The following is a 21,027-nucleotide window of genomic DNA, read 5'->3' on the forward strand; positions in this document are numbered from 1 at the left end:
TCTCTACATAGAAGAATAAAATTAGACCATTTTGTCTATTATCCTACACAAAAATCAAGTCCAAATGGATCAAAGACCTCAATGTGAAACCAGAAATGCTAAAACTGTTAGAAGAAAACCTTTAAAGTATAGGTGCAGGAAAAGGACTTTCTAAATCAGGTTTTGTTCCCTCAGGAATTAAGGTTAACAACTGACAAATGGGACGCCATTAAACTAAAAAGCTTCTGAACTATAAAAGAAACAACCAATTGAGTGAAGAGGAAGCCCACAGAGTGGGAGAGAGCTTTACTAGCTATACATCTGACAGAGGATTAGTATCCAGAATAAACAAGGAACTCAAAAAACAAAGAATCAAGAAAAAATGATCCAATTAAATGGGCTATAGATCATGAATAAAGTTTTAAAAAGAAACATCTCAAACAGTGTTTGACATCCTTAGTAATTATGGAAATGAAAATTAAAAGTGCTTTAAGATATTATATTACCCAAATCAGAATGACCAAGATCAAGGAAACAAATGACAGCAAATGCTGTCAAGAATGTGGTAAAAGGGAGAACCCTCATTCATTGATGGTTTGATTGCAAACTGGTACAGCCACTATGGAAATCAGGGTGGAGAATTCTGTTTTCTTTTTAAGAATCTTTTATTTATTATTTGTATTTTGTGTGTATGAATTTTTTGCCTGCATATATGTAAAGGCACCTGTGTTGTGCAATGCACACAGAGATTAGAAGAGGGCATCCAATCCCCTGAAACTGGAGTTAACGAATGATTGTTAGCTACCATATGGGTGCTGGGAACCGAACCTGCGTCTTCTGCAAGAGCAGCCAGTGCTCTTAACCACTGAACAATCTCTCCAGCTCCAGAGAATTCTTCAAAAACTAAAAATAGATCTACCCCATGATCCAGCTATACCAGTCCATGGCATACACCCAAAGGACTCAATGCCCTACTACAGAGATACTTGTTAGCAGTCATGTTTATTACTGCTCTTTTCACAACAGGCAGGAAATGGAAACAATTTAATATCTCTCAACTGATGAACGGATAATAAAAATGTGGTACATTTATACAACAGAGTTCTATTCGTTGGAGAAGAAAAACAAAATCATGGAATTTGTAGATAAATGGATAAAACTAGAAACTGTTATACTAAGTGACGTAGCCCAGACCCAGAAAAACAAACAATGAATGTTCTCTTTCTTTGGGGATCTAAGCTCCAAATCATTAGACATGAACATATATCCTAGTGTAACTGCAGAAGCCAAGAAAATACAAAGGCACCAATGGGGGGAGGGGGGCAGCTTGAGCGAGGAGGACAGTAGGAAACAGGTGCTATCAAGGGGGAAATGGGGAAAATGGGTGATAATTTAAATGGGGAAGGAGGGAGTGCTATAAAGGGGCAGAGAGAGGAAAGAGATAAATAATGCTTAGGTGGTGTGAAGGGCCAAAGGGAATATTATTTCATAAGCCTACTGAAAAGACAGATATAAATACATACATACATACATACATATGAGTGTATTGTATAGCTGAGGGCTATATAACAAAAATCATAGTGCCAGGGAAGTGAAACCTCATTTGGAGTTGTATGGTAGTTCAAGAGACTCCCAAAATAAAACAGGCTATGGTCATAACCCTTGATTGACTCCCAGAACATGAAGGTAAGACCCTTTTGCTGAAGACACGAAATACTTCAGACACAGAAATTGGAGCAATTGCATTGGAACTAACGTGACAAACTCTCCAAACACTAGCTCTCATGGTATCAGAAGATATTGCATAAGCTTCCAAGGGAGAAAACCAATCAGTGATCCTACCCAGCTCTAAAGCTTATGAACCACAATGACTGACCCAGCAAGTTATTTCTATTGGTGCAACAGTGGCACTTTATCTTGGGTGCCATCAACAACTGTCCAACTGGACATAAGGCCCACTTAATAGGAGGGAATTCATCCATGGTACTGTAAACATAGCCAAGTACCCATGACTGGAGATGTCCTAGACCCTAGAGAAAAATCTATTATCACTTTTCTTGACCTACTTAATTTCTTACTGTATTCTAAATATATAACCTTATATTTATAAACAAGTGTACCTCTCCCCACTCATCAAAGAAGCCTCTTTTTGCAACAGATGGAGACTATTACAAAGTTCCACAACTGGTCAAAATACAGAATACAGAGAATAAGTGACTGTGAAGTATCTTGCCCTAAGTGATACATCAACTATGGAACCTCTGTACCTAAGGCTCAGGGAACATTGAGAAGAGGGAGAAATATTTTAAGAGTCAGAGGGACAAGACATCTGCTGCTAGTTAATACATTCTAGATATGATTGGGAAGCTACACCAATCTCTACAATATGATAATCTAATTAGACCCGCATAATGACAAAACTGGTTGACATGTCAAGGCAGATGGGGAAAATTTCACAGGACCACACTTCAAGATGAAGAGCTACAGGCAATCAATTAATACTGAGGGAAGAAGAATCGTTTTGGTTTTTTTTTTGTTTTTGTTTTTGTTTTTGTTTTTCAGGAACTAGCTCCTGGAAAAAGTAAGAAGCCCTAAATAGGCACACATGAGCACCACTAAAAAGGACTCAGTGCAATAGACAATGCAGATATACACGTGCCCATGAGGAGCTGAAGAGATGGCTCAGTGGTTAAAAGCACTGGCTGCTCTTGCAGAGAACTGGCTTTGGTTCCCAGCATCCACATGGCAGCTAACAACTATCTGTAACACCAGTTCCAGGGATCTGGGCCCTCTTCTGTCCTCCATGGGCACTGCACTTACATACATGCAGGCAAAGCAGTCATATACAAAAGTAAGGTAAAATTTAAAAGTAAATTTTAAAAAGAAACATCAATGAATTCCCCAGTGTGTTTTGAATTATTTAAGACCGCCTATTCCCCATACACTAAAAAGTTGAGAGTAAACAAGATATTACGTGAAAATGATTGAAAAATGTCTCAGTTCATATAGTTTGTTTAGGTCATTATTTTAAAAGAATGAAACATTAACGAGTGAATGCACACACCATCAAAAGGAAAAATAAGCCTGGCAATCTTAACATCCAGAAATCTTAACTTCTGAAACACCTTAAACATTTTCTTTAAAAACATATCTCACTCTAACAAATCAATGTCAGGCCAGAGATGTTGTTTTACCAAGTTGGAGAAAGTAAAGTCAAAAAATTTTAAAGCAATATCCAGTTTTCTTTATAAAAAAAGTGTGATTTGAAAATTATGAGTAAGTACCTAACTTCAAAAAGTCACAAGCGTGATTCTTATTTTATCTTCAGGTTTTAAAATACTCCTGAAGACCAAAGGTGATAGATGTAATATGGATTTGGTTCCTAAGAAGTAAGATCTAAAACAAATGCAATACCTCATTTTTCTGTGTAAAAGAAACAACTTCAAAAGAGACATTTTTATAATCACAGAAAAAAGGCACATCTTTGTGAACTAATTAGTAAGTTCAGGAAATACTGTCAGTCGAGACCAAAATAGCAGCTATTAGGTCTGAAGAGCAAAGAACTAAGCACAGTAGAGGTGCCTGGGTGTGAATAATATCTACTTATAATTTACCTGAGGCCATTTGCCTGCAAATGACAAATGAACAGCAGAGCTTGGATGCTACCTTACACACTGAATAAATTCCTTCTGATGATTTCTTTCACTAAGGGACAGACTGCCTTTAAACATAAAGGGGCTGTATTGCCTCTAGTACATAAGTCATCACAACAGCATTAATAACTCAGGTAAGAGGGAGGATGAGATAGATGAGAAAAAGTCTCAGAGTTAAAAGGCTTCACTTCTTTTTAACTATGGGCCCAGGAAATGGTAAATGCACTAATATACTCAACCTGCATGGCCACTGACTTCTATGCTATTTCTTTGGACATCTGTTTCTCTCTCCACTTCTTGACAGTTAGAAATAGCAAATAGCAGATCATGAGACTGAATGTGAATGAAAATGTTGGAGGAAAAATACCTGAAAAAATAGCAGTGTAGCTAAGAACTGAGAACTGGAACGTGGACCTGCACTTCCAGAATCTGAGCAGTCAGATTATACTCGATCCTTTGAGTTGATGAATCCACAGGTGAGACAGATAAATATGCCTTTTTGTCCTACCTACACAGAAGAGTAATAGTCTCTGGACCAGTTGGAACAATCACCCAACATAGAGTCCTTTCTTAAAGCATAGACCTATTTAGTATCCTAGGATCCCATCATGGAGCTGGCCACTCACATATGCTAATGTACAGCCTAGCCTCTCTGTTCACCACTATCTTGGACAGCAAGGCTTGAGCTTGCAAACAGGCATTTTGGCAGATGAGAATATCTGTATCTTACAGAATGATGGCTGAGCATCCATCTCCTGCATTCTAGCACTGTGTCCACCATCCTCTAAACTGGCACTGTAACCTTGTGGTATTTAGATAGCTACCAGGACCAACATCCTTTTCTGTGCCACTTTCCCTCTTCTATATCCTCCTTTTCTTAGGATTCTCATCCCCCAAGCCATGTACCACTCCATATCCCTTCTCATCTACTTGTAAATCCACAGGCTCCCTCATCACTCTATCTTCTCCCTAAGAATCACCTTGCAATCTCAGCCCAAAGCCTGGCTCTGCCCAAAGGAACCCCCATTACAGAACAGAGCTTCTCTCAGACCTCACATGCCTCAGGCTCACAAAGTGGTGTCTGGGCCTTTCTCCTGCCCAGCACTGCTCTGGGATCATTAGTCTTCCATACCTTAACTCCTTCCTGATAAATTCTACACACTTGGCAATTTGCTTTCCATTTTTTTCTGAGCTTGTGAACTTCCTTCACATTTTTTCATTCACTGAAACCTTTGACCTCTCTTCATTCTTGCTACTGATGATCTGAATATTCACATTGCTGTTTTTGGAGTCACATACTCCAAAAAGATATGTAACACCTGGTATCTCTGATATGACCTTATTCAGAAAAATTGTGTTTGCAGACATAACCATCTTAAGATGAAATCATTAGAACAGGCTCAATTCAACTTGACTGATATCTTTTATAAGGCAAAGAAATACCCTTTGAATAAACAAAGAAGAAAGGGAAAGAAAGAAATGGATGAAAGGAGAGTCAGGAAATCAAACGGAGGGAAGAGAGTGAGGGAGGCAGGGAAGGAAAGAGGGATGTGGGAGGGAAAAGAAGGCTGGAGAGGTGGGTCAGAGAGAAGGAAGTGAAACAGAGAAGGAGGAAAAGTTGGAAGGAAGGAGAGGAGGAGGAAGAGAAAGAGAGGGAAGAGTGAGAAGGACAAGAAAATAGGGAAAGGAGAGACAGAGAGATTGCAAGGCATGTCTAGGGCAGCCAGAAACTGGTAAGAAAGAACAACCCTGGGCAGCAGGCCCCGGATCTTAGCCGAACTATTGGGTAGCTAATTATGGATGGGTGAGGAAGAGCTGATCTTTTTTAAGGGAGGGATTCTAGACAGGCTGACTAGACCCTAGTGAAGGATGTCAGGAGATACAATCTTGACTTGATAGGCCTTAACATAAAAGACAGAATGCATGAAATCCATTTGGGGGTTGCTATGGGACAGTACTGATGGGGAAGGGGGTATGAAGATGATTAAGATGTTGTATATGAGATATACAAAAATTCAATTAAAATTAAAAGAACAAACTTTCCTTAAAGATTCTAGAAGGCCAGCTCTCCTGACAATACCTGATTTCAGATGTCAGCCTCCAGAACTGTAAGAAAATACTTTTGGTAGTTTATAACAGAAGCCTTTGGAAAGAAATATCTAAATAAATACTTTTCTTTGTATTATGGACTTTTGGCTATTTTTCTTCTTCTTAATTAAGATTCTCCCTGTATATGTAAGGCTCACAGGACATAGTGGAACAAGGGGTAGAGAGAATATTAATGCATCTCTCAACTCTCATCAATGAAGCTCCCTCATGCAACAGAAGGCAATGAACGCAATGGGCTACAAATGGCTAAAGCATAGAGAATAAGAGTCTGCAGAGTGTGGGTCTTTGGACAGGACTCCTGTATTAAACTCTGCCCACCCAGGGCTCAGGGACCATTGTTAGAAAAGGCAGTAAAAACATTGTAAGAGCTAGAGGAGGAGGTGCATGACCATATGGAAACAGAATTTTATAGGTTCCTGGGACCTTCCTTATGTGAACTTATAGCAATGGTGATAGCATGCACAAGACCCATGCAAACTCAAGCAGACAAAAACCCAGCATAGAACTGTAGATATGGGCAGAAGGCCCCAACCTTAGCTTTAGAACTTTTGGGTAGCTCTTTACTGCTGGGTGAGGGAGAGCTGATCTTCTTTAAGGGACAGGCTCTAGATAGGCTGACTAGACTCCAGGGGACACTAACTTGACTCCATAGACCTTAACATAAATGACACCATACATGAAATCCAGGGGAAGGTCTATAGGAGGGTGCTGATGGGGAAGGACATAAAAGCATGATTAAGATGCTGTGCATGAAATACATGAAAATTCAATAACTATATATAAAAAAGTTAATCTCCTACACTCCACCCCAGCCTGCCTCTCCAGGTCACACACTTTTGACCTGTTCTACTGCTGAGACCTCTTCTGACAAGCCGTGTACTCATCTTCCAACCCGAGAGCTTGCTCAGTCAGCTGCTCTCATCATTATTTGCTTCTTTTCAGTCCCGGGGTTGGTTTTGGTTCCTTCCTGATTCAAACTAAGTTCTAAGATTCCACAATTCAAATCTCTCTCACACCTGGGCCTTTATCATTTGCCACACTGGCCTGGAGGTATTGCTAGAGGCTGAGTTAGCTATCGACTTTCCTTATGCTTGTTTTGGGACTGCTGCAGATAATGACACCATCAGAAAGTTGGCAGTCCTTGGCATTTATGATCACCAGCTTCAACTGGCCCTGGGTCCTCACAGAGCTTAGTAATTCTACGACTCTTGCTAATCTCTTGAAGTTTCGCCACAAAACCTACAGATGTACTTTCATCCTTGCCTTATTCTTGCTGTTCAGTGCCATACAGATTTCTGCCTTTCTTGAGGTTAATTCATCTCTTTTCCAATATCAACCTCCCGACCATGTCAGCAATCCCCGACTCTGAGCCATTCCTTTCCTCTACTATATCCCTTTCCTCGCTTCCCCTTTCTTATCTATCTGCATTTAAACAACTGACGTCTTCCTTTTGACAAAAGTCCATCAATCTCAAGATTAGTCTCTATATCATTCTATCATCTATTCCATTTATCAATGAAGCCTGTACTGGCCATCTTTTTAAAAATTATTACATTTTCATTATAGTTGATAAACAATGGGTTTCATTATGACAGTTTCACGTATGTGTGTCATTGTACTTTGCTGATATTCGACTTCCCCTGTTTCTCTCTCTTGTCCCGCCCCCATGCTGGTCCCTTTCTTCACCTCAAATAGTTACCCTTCTATTTTCATGTCTTAAATATGCATTTAAATCTACATTCTGAGGGAAAATACACTGTATCTGCCTTTCTTCCCTCATTACCCTCTTATTTCCCTTTCTCTTTAGAACCTTCTTCACTCCACATGGTCCCATTTTATGTTCATAAGTCTACATTCCATACATGAAAGATAATGTGATATTTGTCTTTCTGATCTAGCTTATTCCATTTAACATAATCTCGAGTTCCATCCATTTCTCTGCAGATGGTCTAGTTCCATTCTTCTTTATGGCTGAATAAAGGTCTGCTGTGTATATACATTACAGTTTCTCTAGCCACCCATTTGTCCTTATTTTCTTATATTATTCCTGCTCCTTTCTAAATTACCTTCTGTCTTCATACTCTGCTCAAGAGCTCTCACCAAGACTACTATGGGACACCATGTAGAACATCTAGTGGGCACATTCCATCCTTTTATAAGTTGATCTCCAAGAGGCATGCTACTCTAGCAAGTAAGATTTGTTTAGATTCTTATCTTTTGGTTTCTGTGACTGATACAACATGCCCATTTTTCCTCTGACCTCACAATATCACTTAGTATTCTCTGTGGGGTATTTCTCTTTCTTTGCTACTTAAAAAAATTAACAGTTCTAGGCTTTCTTCCTTACTCCACATCTTTTCACTCTTTCACACCTCTTATGCTAATAATTCCTAAATATTTCTTCTACCCCAATGTCTCTACTAAACTCCTGATCTATATATCCAGATACCTGTTAGGTTAGTTTGATTTTCTGTGACTGTAATACAATTCTATTACCAAAACAAACTTACAGAAGAGTTCATTTTTGCTTAAAGTTCCAGAGATAGAGAATCCATAATGCCCAGGGAAGGCATGGTATGGTTGAAAGCATGGTGGCAGGAGCACAAAGCTTCATGGTTACATTTCTCCACACACAGGAATCATAGAGACAGCAAGTAGGAAACAGAGCAAGGCTATAAACCCTCAAAGCTCCTCCCCAATGATGTACTTCCTCCATCAAGGCTCTACCCTCTGAAGATTCCATAACCTCCCCAAACAGCATCATCAACTGGGGATCAAATATTCAAATACCTGAGACTTTGGGGGACATTTCTCATTCAACTCATTCAAACCACCACAACTGTCAAGACTTTCTCTTGGTGTCTTACAAATCTTACTATACCCTATTCTGCTTTCTTTCTTTTCTATATTTCATACTTTACCACATGATATGCCATCTTTAGGAAACTAAACCCTATCACTGTAGATTCACACATGACTTTTCCTACCCCGATTCCTTTGTAATCGTATGGGTTCCATAGAGAAACTTTGAATGCTAGAAAAGACAGAACCAGCAACAGATAATCCTCAAGGTTTTGGGCAATGGTGCAAGGTCTTATTCTAAGGTATGCAAAAAAAGCAACTCTGGAAAGCTAAAATTGAGTAGAGGCTCAAGCAGCTTCCTAGTTCAAGAATGTCAAAATTTGGTGTTCAAGTTTTGATCTTTAGATGAGTTTAGAATATAGGCAATACTACAGGTTTTTCATTAAAAACCAGAAAGATTATATTCCCAGAGTAAGAAGCATACTCTGACATGAAGAGAAAAACTAACATAGACCTGGCCAGCACAAGATTTAGTAGGAGATGCATCAGTAATTTAACTGCCTTGTAAAATGAGATACAATACTCATCAGGAGTAGGATAAAAGCAAGCAGAATAGTTATAAAATCACAATGTCCAGGATACCATAAAAAGTCACTAAAAGAAAGAGGAAGCCCTGGGGAGCAAGAGGCAGGAGGAATGCAAGTCTGAGGCCAGCTTGGGATACACAGTGAGACCCTGGTTTTTAAAAAAGAGGGAAGTGTGGCTAATGAGAAAAATCAGGCAGTCATCAGAAGCAGGTCTACAGTATATAGATCTTCTAGTTATAAAACTAATTGTCTTAGCTTTCTATTGCTTTGATGAAAACAATAACCAAACCAACTTGGAGAGAAAAGGGTTTATTTCGCTTATAGCTCACAGTTCATCACCAAGGGAAGCCAAGGCAGGAACTCAGGGTAAGAACTGGGAGGCAGGAATGGAAGCACAGACTATGGAGAAACACTGTTACTGGCTTGTTCCTCTGACTTGTGCTCAGCTTGCTTTCTTATGCAACACAGAACAACCTGTCCCAGGGATAGCATCACCCACAGTGGGCTGGGCCCTGCCACATCACTCAACAATCAAGAAAATGCCCCACGGACATGGCTACAGGCCAGTCCAATGGGGAAAATTCCTCAGCTGAGGTTTCATCTGCCCAGGTGTGTCAAGTTAATGATGGAAGCTATCCAGAACACTAGTAGACAAGGGTTTAAATAATTATCATAAGATTGAACTTATAAGAAAAATGGGAAAGAAAATGAATAGAGAATCTCAGAAAAACATGCAGAACCTTAGAAATAAAATAACTTAAAAATTAAAATACCCAAAATAAATATTCCTTAGGATTAATACTATATTTACATTAAGAAGACAACCAGGAACCATAAAATAATAGTGTATATTCAGGCTAAAATAGAAATAATACCATTTGAGGGCTTCTTTGAAGAAATAAAATAAAATAGAAATAAAAGTAGGTGATGAATTAACAGAGGCATAGTGATTGTGGAACAATATAAAACCATCTAACCTGTAAGATATTGAGTCCCAGAAAGAGAGAAAGTAAGTGTGTCAGATGAAATGTTTTAAGATATAATGGCCCCCAAGTTGCAAAGTTGATGCAATAAAACAATTAGAGATCCATAAAGCTCAGAAAAACTCAGGAAGGATAAACCAAATGAAAACTACACTTAAACACATATTTCAAAATTTTAAAAATCAAAGATAGAAAAAGACAGTAAAACCCTCTAGAAAACAAGACTTACTGAACATAGAAGAAAGGTGATAAAAATGATAGGTAACTTTTTATCCGAAACAGTAGGGGATGAGTGACCATGAACAACCACCTTTAAAGTGCTGAAAGAAAAAAAGTCAAGCTAGAACTGTATAGCCTGAGAAGATATCCCTGAAAAATAAGGACAAAATAAAGAGCTCTTCAGTGGAATACAACATGGCAGCTGCACCACAAGAAACACTGAGATTACTCTTCAAACTAAAGAAAAATATGGCAAGATAGGAATAAAGATCTAGAAAAAAATGGAAAGAACTGAAAATGGTGTGTTGATTTAGTAGACTATTTTCTTCTTTTGTTCATTCTTTAAAAGACAATTGCTTATAATAAAGAATGTATTGTATATTTTATGACATGTAGAAATAAAATAGCAACAGCACAAAGGATGTTCTGTTTTTTGTTTATTTTCGAGACAGGGTTTCCCTGGAGCCCCAACTGGCCTGGAACTCTCTATGTAGATCAGACTAGCTGGAATCTGCTTGCCTTTGCCTCCTGCATGCTAATATCAAAGGTGTACGCCACCACACCAATAGCACAAAGGATTTTTAAAGGTGGTATAATGTTAGTAGAAGGGAGACTATGATTATTTAAGGATTTCTGTCCTAACTCTTTAAGGAATTACTCAAAAATTATACAATGAGGTAGAGATAGCTGGGCATGGTGACATATAACTCCAACACCCAGGACTTAAGACAGGAAGAGCTGGAGATCAGCTTATTATAGTAAATGTAAATGGACTGAATGTTTCAGCTAAATAATAGATATCATAAAATGGGGAGAGAATAGAAATGAGAAGAGTTGGAGGGGTGAGGAGAAGGAATGGTAGAAATGATGTAAATAAGAGTACTAATGTATGAAATTCTCAAAATATAAAAATAAATATATAAATAAAACCCAAATCTCACTGATTGATTTTACTTTTTAAACTATTCACTCACCACATAACACTTCACACCTGACTTTCTTCTTCTGGCTCTCCTTCCTTAATGTTCCTGCTTCAAAAGTTACAGATGCCTTCATGATCCACAAATTCATGCCTTCACAATATTTCATTAGTTTAACTCAATACACGGGCAAATTAAATGAGCTGATCAATGCTTCCTGCACCTCTAATGTGTGTCTGATCCTGTGACATGATTAATAGTAAAGACATTTAGCATTTTACATGTGTAAGAATTTTTTGTTAAGCTCTTTACAATTGCAAACTCATGTGTTGTCTTAATTATCCTATGAGATGGCTAAAGGCTTTTTAAAGTTAGCATATAAAGTAATGGGCTTCATTATGATATCTTCATATATTATGTCACTATACTTTGTTCTTATTCACTGTATTCTTCCACTGTCTTCTATCCATTCCCACGTTTCACTGGTCTCCTTTCTCCCCATAAAACAACCCTCTTTCTGCTTTTATGTCACATGTATTCCATTACCTTCTCTTGTCTTTCCTCCCTCAAGGTCTGTTCCTCTCCTTGTGCTCCCCTTCCCGCTTTCATGAATATCTATATACAAATCTATAAAATATACATATTTATATTTAGAGTCTGTATATGAGAGAAAACATATGGCATTTGTCTAAGTCTGGCATGTGTTACTTAACAGAATCTCTAGTTTCATCCATTTTCCTATAAATGCCATTCATTATTCCTTATGGCTGAACAGAATTTCATTGTGTATTTGTACCACATTTTCTTTATTGATTCATCTGTTGATGGACATCTGAGCTATTTCCACTTCTTGGACATTGCGAAGAGTATAGGAACAAACCTGGATATGCAAGTATTTCTGTGGTATGACTTAGGAGTCCTTTGGGTATATATCCAGGAATGGTATAGTTGGGTCATATGATATCTCTATTTCTAGTGTATTAGTCACTTTTCTGTTGCTGTGATAGAAACACTGACCAAAACAACTTATAAAAGGAAGAGTTTATTTGAGATTACAGTTCCAGGGGAATTACAGTCCATCATGGCGGGGAGGCATGGTGGCTGGAGGTGGCTGGAGCAGGAGCAGCAGAAGCTAAGCTCTCACATCTTCAAGCAGGAGCAGGAAGCAAGAGAGCAACTGGAGATCTGGCAAGGCTAAAGAACTCTCTAAGCTCACCCCCAGTGACATGCTTCCTCCAGGACAGCCACACCGTCTAAGACCTCCCAAAACAGCGCCATCATCTTGGGAGAAAATATCTAAATACTTGGAGCCTATGGGGGGCATTTTCATTCAAACCACCACACCTAGCTTTTGGAGGAACCTCCACATTGACCTCCATAATGGTTTACATTAGTAACAACAATGTATAAAGATTACTCTTTCTCCATGAGATGGTTACATTTTAAAGATGAAGAAGCAGAGGCAAAGAGAAGTAAAGTCATTTGCCCCTAGTCACACAGCTATTAAGCAATAAGCTAGAATTACCAGCTCAAAACATCAGGCCTCTAGGGTCATGTTTATTTACTGCTGTGCTATATAAAATCCTTGACTTCAGTGCTCATAGATTGGTGGAAAACAAAAGTAAGGAAAATTTGGTGGATGTTTGACAACTGACCATCTCCCTGAGACACACACACACACACACACACACACCTCTCTGTCTGCACCCCAATAAAAAGACACCTAGCAATCTGCCTTATTCCCCTTTATAAACTTACTTGGAAGAAAATGTATAACAATTTCATTGGCACTGTAAAAAATTAGCTGTTTTTAAAACACTGCTTCATGTGCTTGCTCATAGTATTTGCATTTTAATAGTTCCTCTTTTATATAGGGAACACACATTTCTAAATTTGGAATGCCAGGAATTCATGGGCAGATGTAGAAAGGTTGTGGGAGGGGGTATGGAGGTATGCCCAGGTAATCTTGAAGTCTAAGTACAAAGAACAATATGGCTTCTTTGTCCTTAAGCTGGATCTTGATTAGACAGTGATTTAAATTTAGAATTAATAATCTTTAGGAAGTCACTTAACTCTTTAAATTCATATACCTTTATTCTCTTTGAGGACAATGTTTTCTTTGTAGGGTTGGAAGGATTAAACAGTAAGCATTATTACATTGGCTGGAATATAGTCTCATAAATAACAGGAAAAAAATTCAACTTATTAGTGTCTTTACATTACAAGAGAGTTTTCTGAAATAAATTTTACAATGGTCTAGCCTTCCCTAAGATCTCAGTTCCACTAAGAATACCATATTAAAACAAAGTAATTCAAACACTAGAGTACAACCTCACATTGCACCTCTGTCTGCAAATTTTCAGACTTTATTTCTTGAGAATGAATAGAAGGTCTCATTCAAAGCTAATGATTATGAAAGTTATAGAAAACAATGTCACCTTTGGCTGAGAATTGTATCTTAATTTGTATCATAATGTCTATTTCTGAGTCTTGGGAGCCTATACAGCTTTCAGAAAGAATTGCATTCTATTCTGTTCCATTTTTGTAAACAAGAAGTAAAAACAACAGGAGTAAAATTTCTGGAGATCTTGCATTATAATATTAGAGTTTTCTGGAGAGATGAATCAGAGGTTAAGAGCACTGGATGCTCTTGCACAGGAACTGAGTTTGATCCTAGCACCAACATTGCAGCTAACAACTATCTGTTCATAACTCCAGTTCCAGGGGAATGATGCCCTCATCTCTGTGAGCACTGCACAACATGATGCACTTACATACATGCAAGTAATACACTCATATACATAAAAATAAACAAAATATTAAAAAATTAGAGTTTTACATTTATACTGATTGTGGTCAGTGAGACAATGTATTTCCACTACTCCCCCAAAAGTGGAATTTCATCCTGTAATATTGGTAATCCAAAGAGTTTAGACATGCTATTGAATTTTAAAGAGTGCTTGGTTAAATTGCTTCAAAGCACATATTTCAGTTTCTTCATCAATAAAATCAATAAAACAAAAAGTTCCCATACTCTTTTCCCATTTTGATGATATGTTTTTAAGTAGGAGCTGGGGTTGGGAAGGTATTAAGGTAAAGGAAATTGGAGTTCTAGGCACATCTGACAAGACCATAGTACTTGTGTAATTGTCATTAATGAATTACTGTGGGAAAAGGATTATGAAATCCCTCCTTGTGAATGATAAACCCTCATGTAACTCTCCATTACATTCCTATGGTCACATCATAACACTGGCGTCTTAATTATGTTGACAGGGAATACTGCCTTAATGTAGTGATCCCTAATTGAGAGACTGCATCTACACTGGGAAATGACCAATATCTTGTATTTTTGCAACTGCCTGAGTGCAGTGACTCTCCTAGCTAGGGCTGTCCTTTGTGGGGTACCCAAAAGCTATGACTGTGGAGTTGTTACAAAATAAACTGGCTCCTGTGGCACACGAGGCTTTTAAACCGTGGTGCCTCTCACACCTGTCTCCTCTAGGACCTCCTCTCTTGCATCCTGAAGAATTATCTGGGGTGGAGTCTTCAGAAGCCATCCCCAGAGTTGCATCAATGGTTTCTACAGAAGAGCAGTATCTGACATGTCCCAGCTAGCAAGCCATGATTTTTGTCCTCTGTCCTTCTGAGAAGAGGGAGCCAAGGAGTTTGAATGTTAATGTAAACTAAAATGATTCCTCAGGGGGCCCCATGGTGCCTAACAGATATAAGATGAAGGACCAAAGAAAATCCTTAAATTCCTGGTGCCAAAGAATACATTAAATGGCAGTATACTATATAAGAATACTATAAAATGACAGTAAATAAAACATTTGATGCTATTAAGAAAATGAAGAACAAACATTTCCTCACTCTGTTTCCTGGTCTCTAGTTATAGTTCTGAGTCTTTCCTCTAAACAAAGGTTCCTTTTCATTTCTGGATCTGTGCTTATTTGAAAGCGTAGCTAAATAGCTGTGCTTCTATCAGTTACTACTTTCAGATTTGGAGACTATCAAGGAAGGAAGGATAGGCCATGGCATGCAGAATCAGTCACTGGACTCTTCTGAATGATGGGTAGCATGTGCTGATGTTCTTACATCTTAGTTTTTCTACCCTCTCACTCCTTGCTACCATAAGCTCTCCCTTTTTAAAAGAACTCATACACTAAGAATACGTTTTAAATACCATATCTCATTTCTTCTTTTCCAGATTACTTCTTACCCCCTAAGTTCATCTAAATTTTCTCTGCGTCTCAGTAGTCTGACATATCCTTCACTAGCAATCCTCAAGGTCATTGGTTGGCTCTGAAAATGGCTGGTAGGAAGTGTGTTAGATGCCTGCTGCACGCTCAGTGCCAGGCTGGGGAGTACACCCTCTTACCTCACTGCATGATCTACGTCATGTTCCAAGAGCTTTGACACAGTGCAATTTGGTGGTATTGAATTATAGGACCCATGTTTTGAAAAAGGGAGCAGGCACCCAGAAGAGAGGTATGCATAGTTATAGCTGATTGTAGGAAAGAATAAAGTTCCCAGAAAATGGGCTTATCCAGGAGGCTGCTCTCAGAAACGGTGACAGGAAATTCTCAATATCTGTTCTATCTTTTCCATGAACTTGCCGTCTCTCTGTGACAACCCCCACTGAGCAATCCCCCCATATTACTTATACAAGAGACACAGCGATAGTGGGAATGTCTCTGCAGCAAGTGAAGCATCAGCATGGAGAGGTGGTTCCATATGCATTGTTCGTGTTCCAGATGCGATGGATTCTACTTATGTTTATTCTGGGAAGCTAAGCCAATAGGATCAAAGTGTACATAACAGTTGAGACCTAATTGAAACATGACAGAGAAAAGCAAAAAGTCTGAGTGTCCCCTGTGGTACAGATTTGAAGACATCCAGGTGCCTGTGGAGAGAGACTACATGAGAATGTTGTAACAAGGATGAGAGTATGCATGAGAGGCTGTATCTCAAAGATTCTTCAGAAACTGTCTCAAACACAGATCAAGATAAGAACAACAATTTAGTCAAGTAGGAGTTTGGAAGGGTATGTTCTCACTCTAAATACATTTATGAGCAATATGGCTTATTTTTATACCTGGAGAATACAAGCATTCTCAGGCCACAGTATGTAGTTTTTTCTCTCTTATCTGACTTACACTATTATAAATACTGTTGTATTTACAGAATTACTTAATTTTATAATTAAATAAATCTTTAATTCAAGGCTTTAACTTTAAAGCTTATGATTTCATTAGTTCAGTGATTGATACACAATCTTCTGCCTTTCACATAAAATCAGACCTTTTAAGTCAAAGGGGGTAACAATATTACCCTTAGCATTATTAGCAATTCTACCCACTATTCAATGTGTTAGGCTCAGTCTTACACGCTTTGTTTCTACAGTCTCTCTGAAATGTAGTTATCCCTATTTCATAGATCAAGAAACTGACTCCCAGCTTAAGTATCCAATTAAAGACTCAAAATAACCAATGAGTACGTGAAGCTCATCACATGGTATGCAGTGTACACGTGTGAAGTACTTTACAAGCAGGAACCATTTAGTCCCACACCAGTCTTGTAGTGTAGCAATGACATTACCACTAAGCATAGGCTGGAGAGATGGTTCAGGGACTAAGAGCACTGGCTGCTCTTGCAGAGAATGTGGGTCAGGTTCCCAGCACCCACAGGGCAGCTAACACATATCTGTAACTCCAGTTCCAGAGGATCCAGTGCCTCTTCTGGCCTCCAAGGGCATTGCACACATGTGGTGCACTTATATACATGTGGGCAACACACACATATATGTGAAATAAAGAAAAAATTAAAATAAGAGAAAAACTCCCATTGAGCAGATAAGAAAACTATGCTCAAACATCAGGCACAAAGTTTTGGCCTGACTAGTGTTCTAGTTTGCCTAGAACGCTATTTATTGCCATGATAAAACACTTTGACCAAATACAACTTGGGGAGGGAGGAGAGGGATTTTTGGTTTACATGTCCCAAGGGAAGCCAGGGCAGGAGCTCAGGGCAGAAACCTGGGGACAGGAACTGAAGTGCAGACTACAGAAGGATGCTGTTTATTGGCTTACTCCTCTGCCCTGTGCTCAGCCTTCTTCATTATGCAACCCAGGACCACTTGCCCAGGAGTGGTACCACCCACAGTGTGCTGGGCTCTCTCACACCACTCAACCATCAAAAAAATACCTATCAGACATACCCATAGGCCAAACCAGTAGATGTTCCCTCTTCACAGGTGTATCAAGTTGACAACTAAAGCTATCCAGCATCGTCACTAAGTGGTAGGGACAGGATTCAGACTCTGCCGTTCTGCTCCACAGCATGTTCACTGAATCACCATCACATGCCCCACTGAGGGAGAATGGTTATGACGTGACACATTTTTCATTCAGGTCAACACTCTGGCTGCCACACCACACTGCATCTGTCATGGCAGATGAGAAAACTGAAAACAAAGCTGAGTGACTTATCTGTGTTCATATGACTACTTAATGGCTGAGAATTAGCTTCTTGAGGTCTAATCTAATGAGGTTCGTATTATTTCCAAATAGTGGGAATAAAAACTATACCTTGCTAATAACAAAAGTAAATGTGAAAAGTCCTCAGGGAAATAAAGTCTAAGGCTATTGAAAAGACAAAAATCTTCCTTACCTCTTCTCTCTGCTATTTATTTTAACAGGATTCTGTCCTATAGGCACTAGCTAATGCTTGTCCTCAGAAATCAGCAGGGCCATGGAAGCTGAGATGTGAAGGTGACTCTTGGAGACATGGCAATGACCTTGCACCTCTGATATTTTAGAATTTGGCCAAATTTTGCAATATTCCAAGTGTGCTTGTGTTGTCTTTCTATATGGGGAAAGTGGCATGCCAGTAGGCAGGCGAACCACTATCTGATTAAAAATAGGCCTTATGAGAAAAACTGAGCTTCAAGGATATAATGGCTGGTTTTGTGATAACTTGGCTAGTTCATAGTAAGTCTCTTAACCAAGTTTTTTTCCATGTATGCCTCTGATTATTTGTGTAAGCTGGTATTGCCATCATTTATACATAAAGAACAGAATCAACTTGTGGAGTTAGTTCTCTCTCCTTCTACCATGTAGGTCCTGGGGATCAAACTCAAGTTTAAGACATCCTGCTGGTACCATAACCAAGGTTTTGATGTAAAGATATTTTTTAGGTGGAATTAACATTAGTAGTCAATTACCTTTAAATAAATGTCATTGTTTTTGATGACTTGGCTGTTCTTCATCCATGGCTCTTGAGACTTCTTAGAAGGATTTCTGTCTGCAAATTGCAGCCTGAACCATGACTTATGGATTTTAGGCTTACTAGTCCCTAGAATTGCATGCACTATTAATAATTTGTTAAAATTAATCACTTTAACTCCCTGACCATTTATCTAATTTGTGGTTCTTTTTCCCTAGAGAACCCTGATTGGGTATAAGTCTTGTCAGGACTATAAGGTGCTGTAAGAAGGCTAAACACAGATATAGCTAGAATATGACAGAAGAAAGACTTAGCTCAAGAGACATGACATTATAAGCTACCAGGCAGGCAAGGACCAGAGCAATGGCCCTTGTTGCCCTTGGGTCACAGCAGGCAGTTACAACAATCTCAATCCAATCAGACCTGAAACTGGTGTGCTTGCTGCAAAACACAAGACACAAGGAGCTGAGAATCTCTGTAGCAATAAAATGACAGCTGGGCTTACAGAACAGGCACTCAGACTTCTAAGAATTAACAACATAAATGACAGCATTCTGGGAGTATCAAGAGAACCTTCTAGTCAGCACTGACAGCCCCAAGCACCTCTGGTGTCTGAGGGATGAACACTGAGAGCAGAGAGCACTTCTACTTCCTCACCCCTTTCTGAGATCCAACTTCAGTGCTTTCTGGGCTAGCAGAGAGATATATTTTAAATCTGATCTTCTCCTAGAAAAAAAAAATGTCCTTTCAAATGTCTTTATCACCATCTCCAAGAAACTTTCACCCCAAATGATTACATGGAAGCCAGCAAAAGAAGGCATGAGCAGTAGTCCATCTCACCTTGGCTTCTGAGGTGGGTTCCAAGAAGCATAGGCGGTTCCCAAGTCCCTCAGCTGCCAGGCAAAACTTCCGCTGCTCCTTGTGAATGTTTGCGATGCACTGGAGTACCACTTCATCCTCCTGCCAGAGGAAGAGAAACACGTGTGAGAGTGAGGGCTGGCTCCCTCTGCTACCTAAACATATACTATTTTACTTCTTCTGAACCAGGCAAACCACCAATCTCCAATCACAAGGTCAACACTCCCACCCCCTTTTTATTCTTTTCCTCATTAGAGGAAGAGAAACTTTTGATTAGATGCCTATATTCACACAATATCACTGAGCATCTCCCAAGAGTCCAGTTCCATTCTGGGGCGAGTTAATGGGGGCAAGGGCAGGTAGGGCATCACTAACCTAAAATTCCAAAGCCAGAAATGCTCCAAAATCTAAAGCATTTTGAGTTGTGACATGGAACCCCAAGTAGAGAATTCCATGCCTGACTTCACCTGATGGGTCACACTTAAAATATGAGTACACTAAAAGCTAGACATGTGTAAGGTATGCATGAAATATAAGAATGTGTTTCAGTTTGGGTCTTTTCCCCAAGATGTATTATGTTAATAAGTAATTATTCCAAGACCTGAAAACATTTAAAATCCTGAACACATTTGGTCCCAAGCATGTTGGTTGGATAAAAGATGCTTAACCTGATTATGGAATGAATGTACTATTGACATAAACAACATATATTTCATTTCCGACATGTATAGTCTATGTGAGCACATAAGGTCAACACCTGAGTGAATACAGAAGTAAGTTGAAGCAATCTTTCCAAAAAATGCAAGAAACCAGTAAGATGTGATTGGAAGGAGTAGAAAACACAGATACAGTCAGAGCGAGGTAGGGTAACTGGAGAGACCATTCATGTCAGGTTGTGGAAGAGACAGCAGGTATGGATTAGGGGAAAGGGAATATATGAATCACATGTGTCAGAGATGACAGATTAAAGATGTTGAAGGCCACAGAAAGTGAATGTTACACACATGGGAAAAGAAGATTGAAAGATGTCTGGAACTCCAGATAAGGAGGAGTTGAACACAAGCAGAAGAGCCTGCCCGAATTCTCAAGAAGGACTTTCCTTCTGTGTTGCACTCATGGGACCCACTTTCCCGACATTCCAGAGACTGTTTTGTCATGACACTCCTCTTGCCTATGGTTCTGGAAGGAGGCCTATGTCCCTTGATACTAATATGCATACCCCTTCCTGAGGTTCAAAGGAAAACTTTTTCCTTCCCAATCTTCCATTCCTGTTCCCCGAGCTGTCAGTCCATGATCTCTCTCCATCTGCTGCCCTTGGATTTCAAACATTAGGTATTTTCTAGGTACAGTCAAGTTAGAAGTTAATACAGAGCACAGCCAGTTGGAACTTCCTCCTCAGCATTCTGTTTGTCTGTCCTGCCTTCCTGTCCCCTATGTGCTCAGTTTCTCTTGGAGTGTTAGAAAGGCTCATTAGAAGTGGGCATTCTCACCTTGTATCTGTGTCTGTCAAATGGAACAAAAATAACCAAATCCTTTCCCCAGGAATGTGAACATATTCACCAGTAACAGACGTCCACAGAGATGTGCTGGTGACCAGAGATTGTGTGCTGCTATACGGCACTGCGAACAGTAGCAAGCTGCACGTATATGCAAAGGAGATTCGGAGAAAGAAAAGTGCCACAGTTTTGTT

General features: G+C 39.2%; 1 protein-coding gene across 1 annotated transcript in view; it reads right to left on the minus strand.

The window, feature by feature from the left end:
* The window catches only part of Ryr3 (ryanodine receptor 3), a 595,983-nt gene that overhangs the window by 391,321 nt on the left and 183,635 nt on the right, over positions 1 to 21,027 (minus strand). The window contains exon 2 of the mRNA XM_017800130.2: positions 19,320 to 19,439. Within this exon, the coding sequence (XP_017655619.1) occupies positions 19,320 to 19,439 (120 nt within the window). The remainder of the gene's footprint in view (positions 1 to 19,319; positions 19,440 to 21,027) is intronic.

Source organism: Nannospalax galili, unplaced genomic scaffold (assembly GCF_000622305.1).
Source record: "Nannospalax galili isolate Female #2095 unplaced genomic scaffold, S.galili_v1.0 scaffold999, whole genome shotgun sequence".
Classification (NCBI taxonomy): Eukaryota; Metazoa; Chordata; class Mammalia; order Rodentia; family Spalacidae; genus Nannospalax; species Nannospalax galili.